General features: G+C 43.0%; 1 protein-coding gene across 1 annotated transcript in view; it reads left to right on the forward strand.

Annotated features, from left to right (window-relative positions):
* LOC309553290 (complement C3-like) overlaps positions 1-16925 on the forward strand; it is a 183753-nt gene that overhangs the window by 93011 nt on the left and 73817 nt on the right. Inside the window, exons 18-20 of the mRNA XM_082254303.1 lie at positions 8608-8761; positions 14391-14476; positions 14771-14910. Of these exons, the coding sequence (XP_082110429.1) occupies positions 8608-8761; positions 14391-14476; positions 14771-14910 (380 nt within the window). The remainder of the gene's footprint in view (positions 1-8607; positions 8762-14390; positions 14477-14770; positions 14911-16925) is intronic.

The raw sequence follows: 16925 nt of genomic DNA on the forward strand, positions 1-16925 counted from the left end.
AAGCTGAAATACATAAAATAGGATAATACCAGTGCAGATAGCAACAGCGTGTGGTGACGGCAATAAATGCTGATAAAAAAGTGCACTACAAAAATATATTAAAGTAAACCAATAGTGTCACGTGTGCAATAATCATCCAATGACAAAAGAATAATAATAGTGCTATAAGTGAAGTGTGTGCTCTAAAATATACGAAAAGGGACTCCGAGGTAAGGTGCTCAGTGCAATGAAAATATATTTGATAAATATATATATATAGATAGATATATACTTATGTAGAACCACCAAAAAGTAGGTGCCAGACAAATGAACATTTAGTTGATAATTACACAAAAAATATATATGAGAGTGTCCATAAAACTATCAAGTGAAGTGATGTAAAATCTTGTGCTTGTGCTGTGCTTCTTCCCTTGGTGAGGTTCAGTGATGGCGTGGAATATCTGGTCCTCCACCCAGTAAGTAGTGGCCACTTACCAGAAGCCTCTGGGGACCTACAGTGCTAGTAGAACTCCTTGGTCTTTGCAGCAACCACCTCCACCTAGGTGAAGACTCAGGGGTACATCTATCCAATATGTCTCCTATGTGTATGGCTCAAATGGACATCTATCCATAGTGTCTCAAAAAATGCAGGGAGAAAAACTCATGGTGCAGTATGTTTTATTATATAGTATATATCAAATATATCATATATACATCAAATATAATAGTAAAAGATAAAAGATGAGAACTCACATTTAAAAGTGCCTCAAATGACACTTGTAGAAAGCAATAAGAATCGAACAGATGAACAGCAACAGCTATGCTGTGTTCCGCTTTGCGTTCCACGCTCTGTGTCAATGGAATCAGATCATATTATGGAATGAGCTCATATTATGGAATGAGCTCATATTAGTGCCCCTATGGGAAGCAGCTTCCCATGGGGGCACTGGACAGAGAGGAGGGGCCAGGAGCGCTGGTGGGGTCCACTCTGTGCAAATCTATTGCATAGAGCAGGTAGGTATAGACATGTTTGTTTGTGTGGTTTTTTTTACCTTTTACAATCACTTTAAAGCTGCAGATTAAAAAAGAGTAATCATTATTTTTTAAATTGCATTAACATGTTGAAGCATAAATTATCTTTTAGGCTCCGTTCACATGTCAGCGTATGGATCGCGGGCAGAACCACCGCGGTTCTGCCCGCGATCCGGAGATTATTGCAAATCGCGGGACGCCTGTGCGTTGCCCGTTGATTTGCAATAGACCCCCAAACGCTGAGCGATGTTGCCGCGATTTCCGCCTGCCGAATCGCGTTAACATCGCGCAAAAAAAATCGCGGGACGCATTACGACCAAAAAAGTACAGAGTCCCGCAATTTTTTTTGCGCGATGTTACCGCGATTTGGCAGGCGGAAATCGCGGCAACATCGCTCAGCGTTTGGGGGTCTATTGCAAATCAACGGGCAACGCGAAGGCGTCCCGCGATTTGCAATAATCTCCGGATCGCGGGTGGAACCGCGGCGGTTCTGCCCGTGATCCATACGCTGACATGTGAACGGAGCCTAAGTGATAGGATTTACATCTACTTTAAGGCTGACATGCTTTTGAACTGATGTTTTTTCTTGTTTAAAAAAAATGTATGTTTTACAAATAAACATTCAATACAGGGTGTAGCAAGAACACAAATCCAAGGAATTGAGGGATTTGTAAACAGAGCACAGCAGAAACTGCTTACCTGCAGACTGTCTCTCTCTGATTGAAACTTGGCATGGAACCAAAAACAGTATGGAGGAGAAGGAGCACTGCTCTGCTCTGCTCTGTCTACAAATAGACATTCAATACAGGATACATCGATGACATGGGACTCCAAGGAAATGAAGGATTTGTAAACAGAGCATAGCAGAAACTGCTTACCTGCAGACTGTCTCTCTCTGATTGAAACTTGGCATGGAACCAAAAACAGTATGGAATTGCGTGGTCATGCAACACTGTACCCAAATAAAATTGATGTTGTTTTTTTCCCCACAAATAGAGCTTTCTTTTGGTGTTATTTGATCACCTTTGCGATTTTTAATTTTTGTGCTATAAACAAAAAAATAGCGACAATTTTGAAAACAAAAAAAACAATATTTTTCACATTCTGCTATATGGCATTCCCAAAAGAAAAATTTTAAAAATCAAAATTTTTTAACATTTTAGGCCAATTTTGTTTTCTGCTACATATTTTTGGTAAAAAAAAAAAATAAGCGTATTTTGATAGGTTTGTGCAAAAGCTATTGCATCTACTAACTACGGGAAAGATTTATGTCATTTCTATTTAATTTATTTATTTTTTTACTAGTAATGGCGGCGATCTGCAATTTTTTGCGGGACTGCGACATTGTGGCGGACAGATCAGACCTCTAACTGACATTTTTGACACTTTTGGGGGTACCAGTGACACCCTAATATCTGCACGTGAACAAACATTCGTAGGGCATGCACATGAACATAAACAATGATTGCTTCACACGTTGGGTGTCACCACAATTATCAGAGTAAGAGCAATAATTCTAGAAACATCATTCATGGTTAATTCTAAACTAATGTCATGTACAGGCTTTTCAATCCTCACCTATGGAGTATTTAACCCTTTCCTTTTTTGATCAGCTTTAATCAGTATGACCGGAGTTATAATCAAACACCCCAATACAGCCCAACACATAATCTAGGAGGCATTATGAGTCTTTTAAACATGTCATTTTTTTTCCACAAGTTTTTGGAAAATGTGGAAAGAAACTAAAAACGCATAAGATATTTCTAACACATAGCATATACATAGCAAAAATTACACCCCAAAATACATTCTGCTACTCCGTATGGCGATACCGCATGTGTGAGGATTTTACACAGCCTGGCCAAATACAAAGGTCAAACATTCAGGGAGCGCCGTTAGGTGCTCTAGGGACATAAAATTACAAATCTAATTTCCTGACTACCTATTACACTTTTGTGAGGCATTGTAGGGCACTGATAAGCACTGTTGTGGCACGGATGAGCACTGATGTGGTATGGATGAGGCACGGATGAGCACTGATGTGGCATGGATGAGCACTGATATGGAATTGATGTAGCACGGATGAGCACTGATGTGGCATGGATGTTGCACAGATGAACCTTGAGGTGGCATAGATGTGGCACAGATGAGCACTGATGTGGCATGGATGAGCCACGGGTGAGCACTGATGTGGCATGCATGAGCACTGATTTGGCATGTATGTGGCATGGATGAGCACTGATGTGGCATGGATGAGCACTGATGTGGTATGGATGAGAACGGATGTGGCATGGATGAGCACTAATGTGGCATGGATGAGCACTGATTTGGCATGGATGAACACAGATGTGACATGGGTGGGCACAGATGTGGCATGGGTGGGCACGGATGTGGCACTGATGTGCATGAATAAGGCACAGATTGGCATGATTGAGGCATGGATTGACATGATTAAGGAATGATTGAGGTATGATTGAGACAAGGATGGACATGACTAAGGCATTATTGAGGTATGATTGAGGCATGATTGAGGTATGATCGAGGCATGATCGAGGCGGTCTCCCTCCTCTTCTCGCACGCTGTACCGATCATTGTGTACAGAGTGCGAGGAGAGGAGAGAACTGAAACGGACATGCGCCGGTTTGTTGACAAGTGATTCCTCCGTCATTGCATGGAGGTAAAAGGCTGCTGCCCTTTGCCCTTTACCACGATCCATCATATGGATCCATGGGACCCGGCGAGCACAAACACTTCCATGTGAATGCCCCAGGTGGCGTTTGGGAAGCGTGATTCTGGGAGAACGTCCCTGAACGCCCTACCAGATCTAGCTGACCGCGCTGTAGCCGTCATTCGGCTATGGCCCGATCGGCAAGTGGGTAATATTACCTCTTTCCATCCACTCCAGAAGGGAAGCTTTATGGTCCTTATTCAGAAAAGTAATCCAAGCCTCGCTCTCAGGCGCTATTAAATGGTTGTCCATCATTAGAGAATGCTCTGCTCTCTCCATGGGCCATAATTAGTGGGTAGGCTTGCCCCTAGTCCTCCTCTCCAAAAGCCCCTGTCCCGGTTGGGTCTGTCACACTGAGCTTCTGCAGGAGAGTCAACAAACCTCCATGGGACTCCATCCTGTCTCCAGATAGGATCAGCATCACCAGGCCTCATCACATCTAGGCAAGGCTGGCCCTAGACGTTGTCCTGCCTGGGTCCAAGAATAAAATGCTGCCCCACCGCCCCCCGCCCCCTCAAAAAAAAAAAGCTCATCAAAAGGCCCCCACATCCATTATTTTAAATAAGTATAACATTTAGAAAATATTATATGTACTGTTATCTTCTTCCATAACTCACCAACGGACCGATCCACCAAACACCCACTGATTTCCCTCAGTCCTTGTGTCACTCCTGTGTCTGCCGCGAGCACCATCCTAGAAGATCCAGCCTGCCATGCGTGAGATGGAGTGCACTGATGTCTGATGTCATTGCTCACACCGCGATCATGTGAGGAACGTTCCCCAGAGGAGACGCTCCACCTCCTCATACTCGTCAGTTTGCAGTACGGGCGGCAGTATGAGATGGGGAAATGCCGCCCATAATGCACTACAAACTGATGACACAAAAACTGCTGAAAACGAAATCTTGGGCATCAATTTTACATCCTTTTCAAGGGTCTTCTTGGGTCCAATGGACCCAGCGGGACCCCTGGTAGGGCCGGCCCTGCATCTAGGCTATCAGGCCTGATATGAGGCCTAAAGTAATTCCAGAAGCAGCTCCATCACATGCACCCTCCCCAGGCTTGGGGGGAATAAAGTTAGCATCAGCCAGCCCCAAATATTAATACCTTTTCCCATAATTTACCACTGGCACAGGACACTCTTAGTGGTTGGTTGGAAAAAGATATAAATATTCATGATTCATACCTACTGTGTGATCTCTCATCGCTCCCAGGAATCAATGTGCCTGCACCGGCCCCGGCGTCCGTTCCGGGGCGCGCACGTCATTCCCTTCTAAACAGCTTCTGGGCATGCCCAGAAGCTGTGGAGGGATGACGCTGCGGCACCGGAAGTGACGGCGGGGCCGGTGCAGTGCATCGTGGGACCGAAGAAGACTGAAGAGGACGCAGAAGAGGATCGCGCTGGCTTCAAGCTGCCCACACCTGAGATGGCAGCGCTGGAGAATACATTTTCAAGGTAAGTATTTCTTCTATAAGGTAAGTGCAACCCGGGACAGATCAGAGGCTAGCCATTGTGGAATGTACTAGCCCTGACTGTCCCGGGGGTATTTTTTAAAAAAAAGTATTCCCAGGGTGGAACTCCGCTTTAAGGCGGGGTGGCTACACTACACTTGATGCCTAAAAATGAGAATCCAAAATATTCATATACAATATGTCACATCTACGCAATAATAAAAATATTTTTTAATTGTATTTTTAGTCCAGAGAAGAAAGAAAACTATGCATGCACACAGCTTTGGTGGCCTCTCCTGTAAGTTCTTCCACTGCAAATTAACAGCATTTGGGGGTGGATTTAACAAAGAAAATAGGCTGTTTATTTTGTAAGGGAATTTTCTCCAAAGCTTTGCCATGCCTCCTAACTTCTTGAGATGGGAACAAGAGACACCTTTTAGCAAAAGTACATAGGCATAGGACACACCTCCTGCCACACCCCGTTAACCGCTTTCGGACTGCCCGCCGCAGTTATACTCCTGTGCGAACCGACGTAGGCATATGTCAGTCGCGTGCCTGCAGCTAGAGGGCGCGCGCCGCCGGCGGCGCACTCCCGCCCCCGCTCGTCAGCAGGGACTCCGATGCACGGGGCAGGTGGATCTGATTGCTGCCTGACACCCGCGATCGCTCCCCGCTGAGAGAGAAGGACGGTCAGCTGTTGTAAACACAGCCGACAGTTCTGTGATCCCTCTATATAGGATCACAGGTCACTGTGATCATTTCACAAGCCACACCCACATACAATTAGAAACACGCCCCTAGGTACACATTTCAACCCTTGATCACCCACAGTGTTAACCCCTTCCCTGCAGGTGTCATTATTAGAGTAAGTGCATATTTTTAGCACTGATTACTGTAGTAATGTCACTGTTCCCCCCTAAAAGTGTCAAAAATGTCAGTCAGGTGTCTGATCTGTCTGCCACAATGTCACAGTCCCGCAAAAAATCGCAGATCGCCGCCATTACTAGTAAAAAAAAACAATAAAAATGACATAAATCTTTCCCGTAGTTAGTAGACGCGATAACGTTTGCGCAAACCAATCAAAATACGCTTATTGCGATTTTTTTTTACCAAAAATATGTAGCAGAAAACAAATTGACCTGAAATGTTAAAAAAAATAGATCTTTAAATAATTTTTTTGAGAATGTTATATAGCAAAAAAGTGAAAAATCTTGTTTTTTTTTTTTTTTCAGAATTGTCGCTTTTATTGTTTATAGCGCAAAAAATAAAAGTTGCACAGGTGATCAAATACCACCAAAAGAAAGCTCCATTTGTGGGAAAAAAGGACATCAATTTTATTTGGGTACAGGGTTGCATGACCGCGCAATTGTTTGTTAAAGGAACGCAGTGCCGAATCGCAAAAAAAGGCCTGGTCATTAAGGGGGCAAATCTTTCCGGTCCAGAAGTGGATAAGTATTGTACATTATATACAACTTTATGGATCAGGCCAAAATGAGGGAAAAATGAGGAGGAAAGAGTGACAGAGGGACTTTGTTCCAAATCTGAGACAATCCCTCGAAATCAGGGACAGTTGGGAGCTATGGTTTAGTGAATGAGGTGACGTTTTTCTGACTTACATCATCTAATCATGTGCAAGTAAAAGTGCAGTTTTTGTCTTTTGTTTTTTTCTTGCACAATATTTTGTATTCTTTGCAACGTAAAATTGTAACTTATTCACCAAGTTCTTGGGAAAATTCCCTTACAGTGTGCCACTTCACTTGCAAAGTAAATCGTCTATTTGCCTTGTAAATCAACCCCATTACAACATGTAAAATATACACAACAATCCTTTTTGTCCATCTTAATTGGAACTCCAGGCAACCCTTTTCTTCAACATTGGAATCTATATACAGCAGGGATGCTCAACCTTTGGAAGAGCGAGGGTCACTTAAGTGATTTGGTAACCGGTTGCAGGCCACAATGAAATAAAATGGTTCAGAATTTAGAATTTTTTTTTCTGAATAGCATAATCAAGATTTTAACCACTTCGGGAACGCCCACCAGGTATTTACGTCGCTATTTTTCTACACAGCGGGCGGTCCTCTTTGACACAAAAGTGGTCCCAGCGGCAGATTCGCCGCGATAAGATCTTTATGAGCGGCGGGAGAGGTGCCCACCCCCCTCCCGCCACTTCCCGTTCGTTTTCTCGGCTTACCAGAGCCGTCGGTAGCAGGGAAAACAATCAGATCCTCTGAGGTGCTGTGCAGGAAGTCGAATAAGGGCAAGATGGCCCCCACTTGACCCTATGGCCTTGGAGGACCGGAGCGATGATTTTTAATGCATCGCCTATGGAGATTTTAAAATACCAATGTTTGTCACCATTCCACAAGTGTGTGCAATTTTGAAGCTTGACATAATCAATTTACTCAGAGTAACACTATCTTTCACATTATAGAAAAAAATTGGGCTATCTTTACTGTTTTTTCTTTTTTTTTTATTTAAAAAAAGTGTATTTAAACAAAAAAAAATTGCGTTTGTAAGACCACTGCGCAAATACAGTGTGACATAAAGTATTGCAACGATCTCTGTTTTATTCTCTAGGTTCTCTGTTAAAAAAAATATATATATCATTTTTGGGGGTTCTAAGTAATTTTCTAGAATAATATATATAAAAATATATATAAATATGTATAATATATATATATATATATATATATATATATATACACATACATATATATATATATATATATATATATATATATATATATAAATAAATTTATCATTTATAATAATATATTTACCTTGCAAACAACAAGTTTTAGAAATAGGCTTGGTCCTTAAGTGCATAAGCAAAAGTAAGGATTATCATTTTCCAAGGGACCAATCCCACAATTACACCTTGTGGGCGTGGTGCACTTTCTGAAGCGCACCAAACCCGCAGGATATAATAAAAGTCTATGGCTCAATGCAGCCAACATGCAAGAAAGCCAGAGGTTCACTGCAAATCAGTGTAAAAGCAGCCTAATAGTTGTTTAAACCCTTCATAGGTGCTAATATGCCCATTGCAAAAGCTATTATGCCCAGTTTTAATACACTGGCCTTCTTTTCCTCTGGCATCGATCTCCAGGTTGCTAGTCTTTTGTTAAACAAAGATTTTATACAAGTAAGATATATATACATATGTATGTATATGTATATATATATATATATATATATATATATATGTATATGTATGTATGTATGTATATATATATATATATATATATATATATATACACACACACACACATAGTCTGCTTTGAAAAGTAAGGTACCATTGACCCAAAAATGATCAGAATTTTACCTTTTATTATCATTTTGCAAAATAGCAGATGGTTATTGCATTTACTGTTATACTTAATGTCACATTCTGCCATTCTGTCTCCTCTTTCCAGTCCGTCCTGGTTCCAATATCATTGTCACAGAAACGGCAGGGAATCTTGATCCGGACAGCTATGAATCCATGGATAATTTTAGGTCACGGAGTATCTTTTATGAGAGCTGGTTGTGGAAGATTGAGAGACTGCCCACTAGATCAGACAGCAGTGGGTAAGCGTAACCTACCATTGGCATTACACCATACATAACAACCCATGTTTGCCAAAGTTTGCTACTGGAACCACTCAGGATTGCTTTAACCTTAGAGGCTAAAGGTGCCACTACCCTTGCACCACTGGTCCAGGTTGCCCACCAGATCTAGAACTGGTCCTAGCTCTGGCTGAGTTTTCATTATCTCAGTAGTACCAGGTTCAGGAGATCAGGAAAAGAATTTGTTTGAGGGCAGGGACTGCTATGAATGTACAATGTATATGTAAAGTGCTGCATAAATTGACAACGCTATATGCTGTAAGTACCTGAAATAGATAAATAATATATTGAAATTCATAGGTATGCGTACAGGGTGTGCCGGGTGTGCCTGAGCACACCCTAATCACCCTGTGTGGCGCAGATTACCCCTGCTGCCTGGGCCCTCACTGTGTTAACTATGCTTCAGTTTGTGAATGAACAGAAAACTGCTTAGCATAGAGCACTTCCCATTCATTTATTAAAAAGGACTGGGGAATCTCTGTCCTCAGTCCCTTTCTCTGTTTCAAAAATAAGATATCAGGGGTCTGTTCAGAAAAAAAAAAAAACACTAAAAAATAAAAAGGAAAACTAAAACCTACTGACACCGTCCATGTTTTAATACATTTTAAAATATGTGTTTATATTTATTTATAAGAGTGTGCATGTCTGAAATATATATTTACACACACACACACACACACGCATGTGAGTTTGAGCTTTGGGTACAATGCAATAATTAATGCAGTAGACTGAACACACCTATGTTGGAAGTCCAGTGTTTTAAAAAGGGAGCCTGTAACCAGGATATTGACAATTGAAGCAAAAAGTACAAGCAGTAAATGGGCTTGAAAACTGCCCTTATCGACCTATATATAATATATGTAATGTGGAGCAATTCATTTTTAAAGTTCATTACACAGACCCTAAAATCCCAGCTCTTCTCCCTTTATTTTGTATAGAAACACGAACTTGGCAGTATGCCAGCATTGCAATGTAAAGAAGTAGCAGGTGCCACTTCTGAGTCCTTGTTTTAAAATTTGAGAATCAACTACTTTACAGTGTATGCAGCTACAGAGATCAGTGGGGGTTTGTGTTTTAGGCCAATTGCCTCTTTTGCAAAAAAATAATTAAAAATAAGTGCACACATATTGCATAAGGCAAAAATGTGCAATTATTATTTTTCTGCATTGGGACAAGCAAAGCATTACAACTGCAATCAGTCGGTTGCAGGTGTAATATTATGTTTCCTGCAGACTATTCCTCGAGCCCCTGGTCCATACCAAGGTCTAATGGTCAGTTACGGAGCTGTAAATAATGTCATATTCAAATTTGACCGGTGCCAGCAGGTAGCAGAATGGCTTAATTCTGTTCCAAGGGGGAAGATAAGGGTTTGAGGGCGGCAGACTCTCACGTTTTTATTTTACACCCTAAATATGGGTGTAACATAAAGCATGGTCAGAAAGATGGACTTAGCTTGCAAGGCTCTTTTAATGCCTGTTTAGAATATGTAAATATAGACTAATATAATAGTAAAAAAAAGGCACTTGTAGGGCAGGGCATTCAAAGGTGGCATCTAGTGTTGCCTTGGGAGTGAGAGCTTAACGATTTTATAACAAGTATAACCTATGACATAAGTGAAGAATCATGGCATAACAAAGACAGTGTTCACTGCCAGAGCGTGTAGGGGGTGGGGCATGACAAAAAGCGGGGAAGAAGGAAAAGAAGAGGGGGTGTACACACTGAGGCGACATGGGCCCAACACTAATCTAGATGTAATGTATTATACGCTATGGAAGTTTGGTCATCACCCTAGTGTTGAACTTACATTATAGAGGTAGGTGGAGGGTGGGGGTCAAGAACTGGTTAACAAAATTAAAGGGCCTTGCAATTAGATGTGTCCATTTTAATGTCCACAACTAGGCTATGGGTACATTTTAAGGGTGCTTAGTCATCAGACCTCATATTTTGGAGAGCCATGTAATTATTATATAACTAGACATTAAGCCTGTTAAATTAACGGGCGCTAGAACTTAGAGCCGCATGACGTAGCCAGCTCATAGCAACATCGGGGACACACGCAGAGCTGACCGAGTGGCTCTCGTGTGACATCGCTCGCCCGCCGCCACTTGTAATGGCCGCTGCTGCTTAGCAGTAAGTCCACGCGAGCGCGCACCCGTCGCGTGCCCGCGCACACCCACTTCAACAATTTCGCCCGGCCGCCCAATGTCTCTCCGCTCCAAGTCCCAATGGCTGTCCGTGGGGCACATGCGCAGTAGCGCAATCCCACGGACACAGGGACTGGACGCAGAGACACTTGTACTTTATTATATAGGATGAGAGATGAGTGACTGGTGATATAGAAGAGGTTCTGCAGCAGCAGCGATGGTGTGGGTCCCCTGTGGGCAGCACACGTGCACAGTGGCAGCACTGAAGGGCGCTCAGAGCCCCCCACTTTCCCCAGCTCATGGCACACACCCCCCATCCTGGCCGGACTCCCCGCCCCTCATCACAACAACCTTCAGCTCGTCCTCTGACCCCCTCTTCGGGTGATAGGTCTGGAATGAAGAGCCCCCCGGTGTACCGGTGATCCTGCGTCCCTGTATGCGGCTCGGTAGGGAAGGAAGGGGGGGGTGCTTACCTCGTACAGGTCCCCAGAAGCCATGCCGGGTCCAGGCTGAGCGCTGCTCTCCGTGTGCACAGGGCTGAGCCGGCTGTTGCGTAGAATCACATGGTGGCGGTGGCGGGGGACGGCTGGCAGAACCGGCTCTGGAGCAGAGCGGAGCAGCCACGGGGAGGACCAGCTCCTGCCCTGCTTCACTGTGCCGGGGACAGCTGCCAGAGGGCGCTCTGCCTGCGGGACTAACGTGGGAGGATCCGTGAGATGACAGCTAGGGGCCGGCCGACAGCACCATCCTGAGTCTCTGCGCTCCAAGTCCCAACGGCTGTCCCTGGGGCACATGCGCAGTAGCGCAATCCCACGGACACAGGGACTGGACGCAGAGACACTTGTACTTTATTATATAGGATTATCTGGTGCCCCATTTCAGAATGAGCATTTATGTAATTTCCTGTTCTTTTGAGGAGCTACCAGAACTCTTGCATGTCTGAAGTCTTCCAATATGGAGGTTGTTACATACACTTAAAGCGGACCTTCACTCAAAAGATGCGCTAGGCATCATACCCCCCTCTGCAATCTAACTGGCAAAAAACATTTAATTTTTTTAGTTCGCCCCAGCCTTCATTTTAGCCTAGGTGAAAATGATGTCTCCTCTTTGAAGCTTCCTGGTTTATGCATGTCACATAACCCAAGAGGCTGCCGGAGCAGAGAGACACGTCGGTGAACCAAGGTGGCATACATCATCAGTGGCCACCAAGGGGGCAGCCAGGCCCCTAATGATGTCAGAAAAGAAGATGGTGGCACAAGAGCTAAGCTGTGTCATCTGAGCAGCAGATCACAGCAAGACAAAGCTGGATATTCTGGTGAGTATATGAAACGAGGACAACCCAGCATAACAAGTAAGGGAGGTTAAAAAAAAAAAAAAAGAGGGAAGTGAAGTTTTTCTTAAAGAAGACCATTCATCCACCAACATTTGGTTTTCCTACCTTCCACCTACCATAGAGAGAAAGAATCAGCTCAATGATTTTGCAGCTCACAAGGACTCTTCTCAACATGATTTGCCTTTGCAGGGGAAATTAACATGTTCAATTTAATTCTGACCCCACCGACACATATAATTACCCCCCACCCTCACTCCATTCCGCTTAAAAAAAAGCCTTACGTAAGCTGCATATTATAGTTTGCTCAGCGCTGTTACATGGCATGAGGCAGAAGTATGTAGGGAGGGCTTTTGCTTTGCCGACTATTGGTGTCAAGTCACCCAAGCTCCTGCCCCACTCCTTCTTGGATAGGACAACATCCCATTACTGGTAGCTATTGGTCTTCGCCATCTTGTGTCCAACTTCTTGCCATAGGCCTGCCCACGACATCTTCAGCCATTAGCCTTTATATTCACAAGAAAGGAATGTCCACACAAGAAAGATATTTTCTGCACCGATGTTATTCAAAGATGGCAGTGACAAATTACATCACATAGACATACTGACAAGTTGACTTCGGCATACATCATCATACACAAAAGTGGACAAGTTGAAGCTGTCATTTGTGAAAGGTGCACATTACACATCACTCATTAGCCATCTTCCCTTAGCATCTCCTATCCTTAGGAGCACCACAGTGTTGGGACCCATCTCACTGTATACTAAATCTGTAGCAGTCTGCTCTATCAGCCGAGGTTAACAAGATGCCCTTTGTAGTATACCAGTCTATCACTATGTCTTGTAATCCAAACTTCTACCCATAGCTCTGGGTATGCTCCCAGATGTCACTATAAGTCCCAGGAACATTAGTACTCACTTTAGAGAACACTGAGCCTGGCTTGAAAAAGTCTTTGGCATCCTGCTCCTAGTCCATTTAGACCATGTTTCCAGTTTACTTAGACCATGTTTCGAGTCAGGAATACTACAGCTGGTTCTTCTGAGTGTTAGACAATCTCACCCAGGCCTTCTCCCCTGTGCAGGGCACTTAAAGTAGCTGACTAGACTACATTCACAAGTTTTGTGGGGTATCTGGCTCCCATGCCCCACTTCACTATGCACCTCCCATCCGGGAATATATATGGGCACTAATTCAACCCATTGCATCACTGCAAGAAGGCTTTGTCTAAAAGGGTACCTAACACCCAATTGCATAATTTCCTATTACCACACTATTTTGGGATAGAGCCACCAAGTGGCAGACTTGCTAACTGCACTTGCTTACAAGCATCGGGTGTTTCTGTCTGCTCCCTAGACTGAACAGAGAAGGGGAAATAGTGAAGGAAAGGCAAATATTAGCTGGTGGGTTGGGGGAGATAAAGCATACTTGTTACTTTTGCTATGAATGGGAAAAGCACAGGTTTTCTTTAGGTGTGCACTTCATGGTTTGGAGGGTTGAAAGGCAGGTAGAAAAGGATTCTAGAAAGAAAAGAAGCCTATACTGTAAGATGGGTATACAGTGGGGTGTAGACCGCGCTCACATAAATTAATCAATGACAAGCTCATAAACGTGCATATAGTGATTATACCACAATAAATATTCCACAGTGATAACAAAATATAATATACTATAAAGTGCAAAAGTGCTAAAGACAAATAGTATTCCCAAAAAGGATTGAACCAAAGTAAATATGTGCACTTATGGGCATCAATGTATTAAGTCTCTATTTAGTATGAAAACAGTCCCAATCCATATGTACATAGTTCTTCCTTATATTTGGTCACCCGTGCTCACACAGATCTTGTATAGCCTCCACCAAGTACAGGAATTAATTCCACCCAGGCTAGTGAAAATACTGGCTGCTTACCAGAATGATTTGACCCCTGTATCAGGCGGTCAAATCAAGCCAAGGGAATGAAGGAAGATCTTCTTAAGGCTTTTCCTTGGGTGCCAGAGATATTAAAGCACGACGATCAGGCAGGCAAGAGAGATGTCCAGGAGCTTGAAAGAATTACAATTGTAAATCAAATATACTTTGTACAGGAATATTTAATGGTTTCCATTTGTCTGTCTCAGGTATGCATCAAAGACTATCAATGCCAACTTACCAGAGTCCATCACTACTTGGGAATTCACGGCAATCAGCCTCTCTCCTAACTCAGGTATCTGCCACCACGTCAAATGAAGGTGCATGCTTAAAGGGAATATGGCGGTTTCAAACATAGTTTAACCACTACACAGATATATTCTGAAAAGAGGGAATTATGCTGGAAACCCTTTTACAGTATATCTCAAATTATGAAATTATTATTTCAATGTGTTGTGGGTTACATGATATATAATTTACAGTTCATTGTATTGGCTCTGCCTTTGGCCTATAACAATGGTTGCGAAAGTCCAACCTAACGCAATTCCTTCATCCATTTGTACATTGTCTCATCATCGTCTCTTCATAGGTATTTGTGTCGCTAAACCCTTTGAAATGCTTGTGAGGAAAAGTTTCTTCATTGACCTGCGTCTCCCATATTCCGTCGTGCGCAATGAGCAAGTGGAGATCCGGGCCATCCTGTACAGTTATATAGATGAGGAAATCGAGGTACTGGAATGGAATATGTAAAGCTCTATTGTTTCTACAATGTATGAAAATGGTTAGCACTTACAGCTCTGGTGTTTGGGGTTTGAATCCCAACACATTTCAAGTCGCACTGATATGAATGGGGCTCATTGAAAATAATGGAAAACGACTTGTCATGCGATTTTGCGGTCCAAAATCGCGGGACAAGTCGCACTAGTGTGAAAGGGGCCTTATAAGCCATAAAAATGACATTTTCCCTGCAAGCTTTCTTTATTTTGTAAACAACGGCTTGGGGAGCCATTCTGTATGATGAGGCCACAATGTAGTGCACTGGGAACAATATTAGGCTGCATTCACACTTGAGCGTAGCGTTTTCGTGCATTTTTTTACAGCGATTTTTACCACAATTTTACCTCGATATTCAGGCGTTTTTGGAGGCAGGCATTAACATCTATCAAAAACGCTGGTAATCAGCCCAAAAAGAAGCTCATGTACTTTTTTCAGCTACAGGCGTTTTGCTTCAGGTGTTAAAATGCTCAGATGTGAACAGGGGCCATTTAAATGAATGGGGTTTTACTTGTTGGGCGTTTTGGAACGTTTTTTTTAGCGTTTTTGGAGCTGAAAAACGCTCAAAAACGCCCAGGTGTGAATGGAGCCTTAGGGATTTTTTGGATAAATTCTGGAATCTCTTCCGCAGACTTTGGATAGAAGTTACGCACAAAAATATACTGCGTAAAATGTGCACTAACACAAAGAAATATACTGCGTTAAAAACGTGCAGTAACGCACAGAAAAATACTGGGTTAAACAGCCTGTAACGCACTGAAATATACTGCGTTAAATGTGCACTAACGCCGAGAAACATACTGTGTTAATTGGCACGTAACGCACTGAAATATACTGCATTAAACATGCAGTAATGCACAGAAATATACTGCATTAAATGTGCAGTAAAGCACAGAAATATACTGTGTTAAACATGCAGTAACACACAGAAATATACTGCGTTAAATGGCAGGTAACACACTGAAATATACTGCGTTAAACATGCAGTAACGCACAGAAATATACTGCGTTAAACGTGCAGTAAAGCACAGAAATATACTGTGTTAAACGACACATAATGCTCTGAAATATGCTGTGTTAAACGCGCAGTAACGCACAGAAATATACTGCGTTAAACATGCAGTAACACACAGAAATATACTGCGTTAAACGTGCAGTCAAGCACAGAAATATACTGCGTTAAACTTGCAGGAAAGCACAAGAATATGCTGTGTTAATTGTGCATAACACACAGAAATGTACTGCGTTAAATGGCAGGTAACAGACAGAAATATACTGCGTTAAACGGTACATAACGCACTGAAATATACTGAGTTAAATGTGCACTAACGCACTGAAATATACTGTGTTTAACATGCAGTAACGCACTGAAATATACTGCGTTAAACAGCCCGCAACGCACAGAAATATACTGTGTTAAACGTGCACTTAAGCACTGAACTATAATGGAGTAAATATGCCCTGACAAAAAAAACTGACACTAAAGTAAAAATTAATGGTCACTCACTACACTCAAATTGAACTATTACTAGATTCACAACTTAAAGCGGAGTTCCAGCCTATCCACACACTCACCTGTCCCACGGTCCAGCGATGCGCCGTCTTCTCCCTCTCTGCTCTGTGGCGCCGGCATCACTGATGTGGGTGCCCGGCTGTGACAGTTTGCGGCTTCACAGCCGGGTACGCACTGCGCATGCGCGAGTTGCGCTATGCGTCGTGATTGGCCGGCAATCTTCTGGGACCTCTGACATGTCCCAGAAGATTGCAGGGAGGGAGGGAGAGAGGAGAACTTCCGCTCAGGGCGCCGCGGCGCTCCGAGCGAAGTGAGAGCGGGTACCTGTCAAAACTAGGTACCCGCTCCCCCATCCAAAAAAAATGACATGTCAGGGGGTTAGAACTACCTAAAGTGGAAGTTCCACTTTTGGGTGGAACTCCGCTTTAAGTAAAACACACTTACAACTTAAGTAATC

This window comes from Pelophylax lessonae (genome assembly GCF_965119305.1).
Source record: "Pelophylax lessonae genome assembly, chromosome: 4".
Classification (NCBI taxonomy): domain Eukaryota; kingdom Metazoa; phylum Chordata; class Amphibia; order Anura; family Ranidae; genus Pelophylax; species Pelophylax lessonae.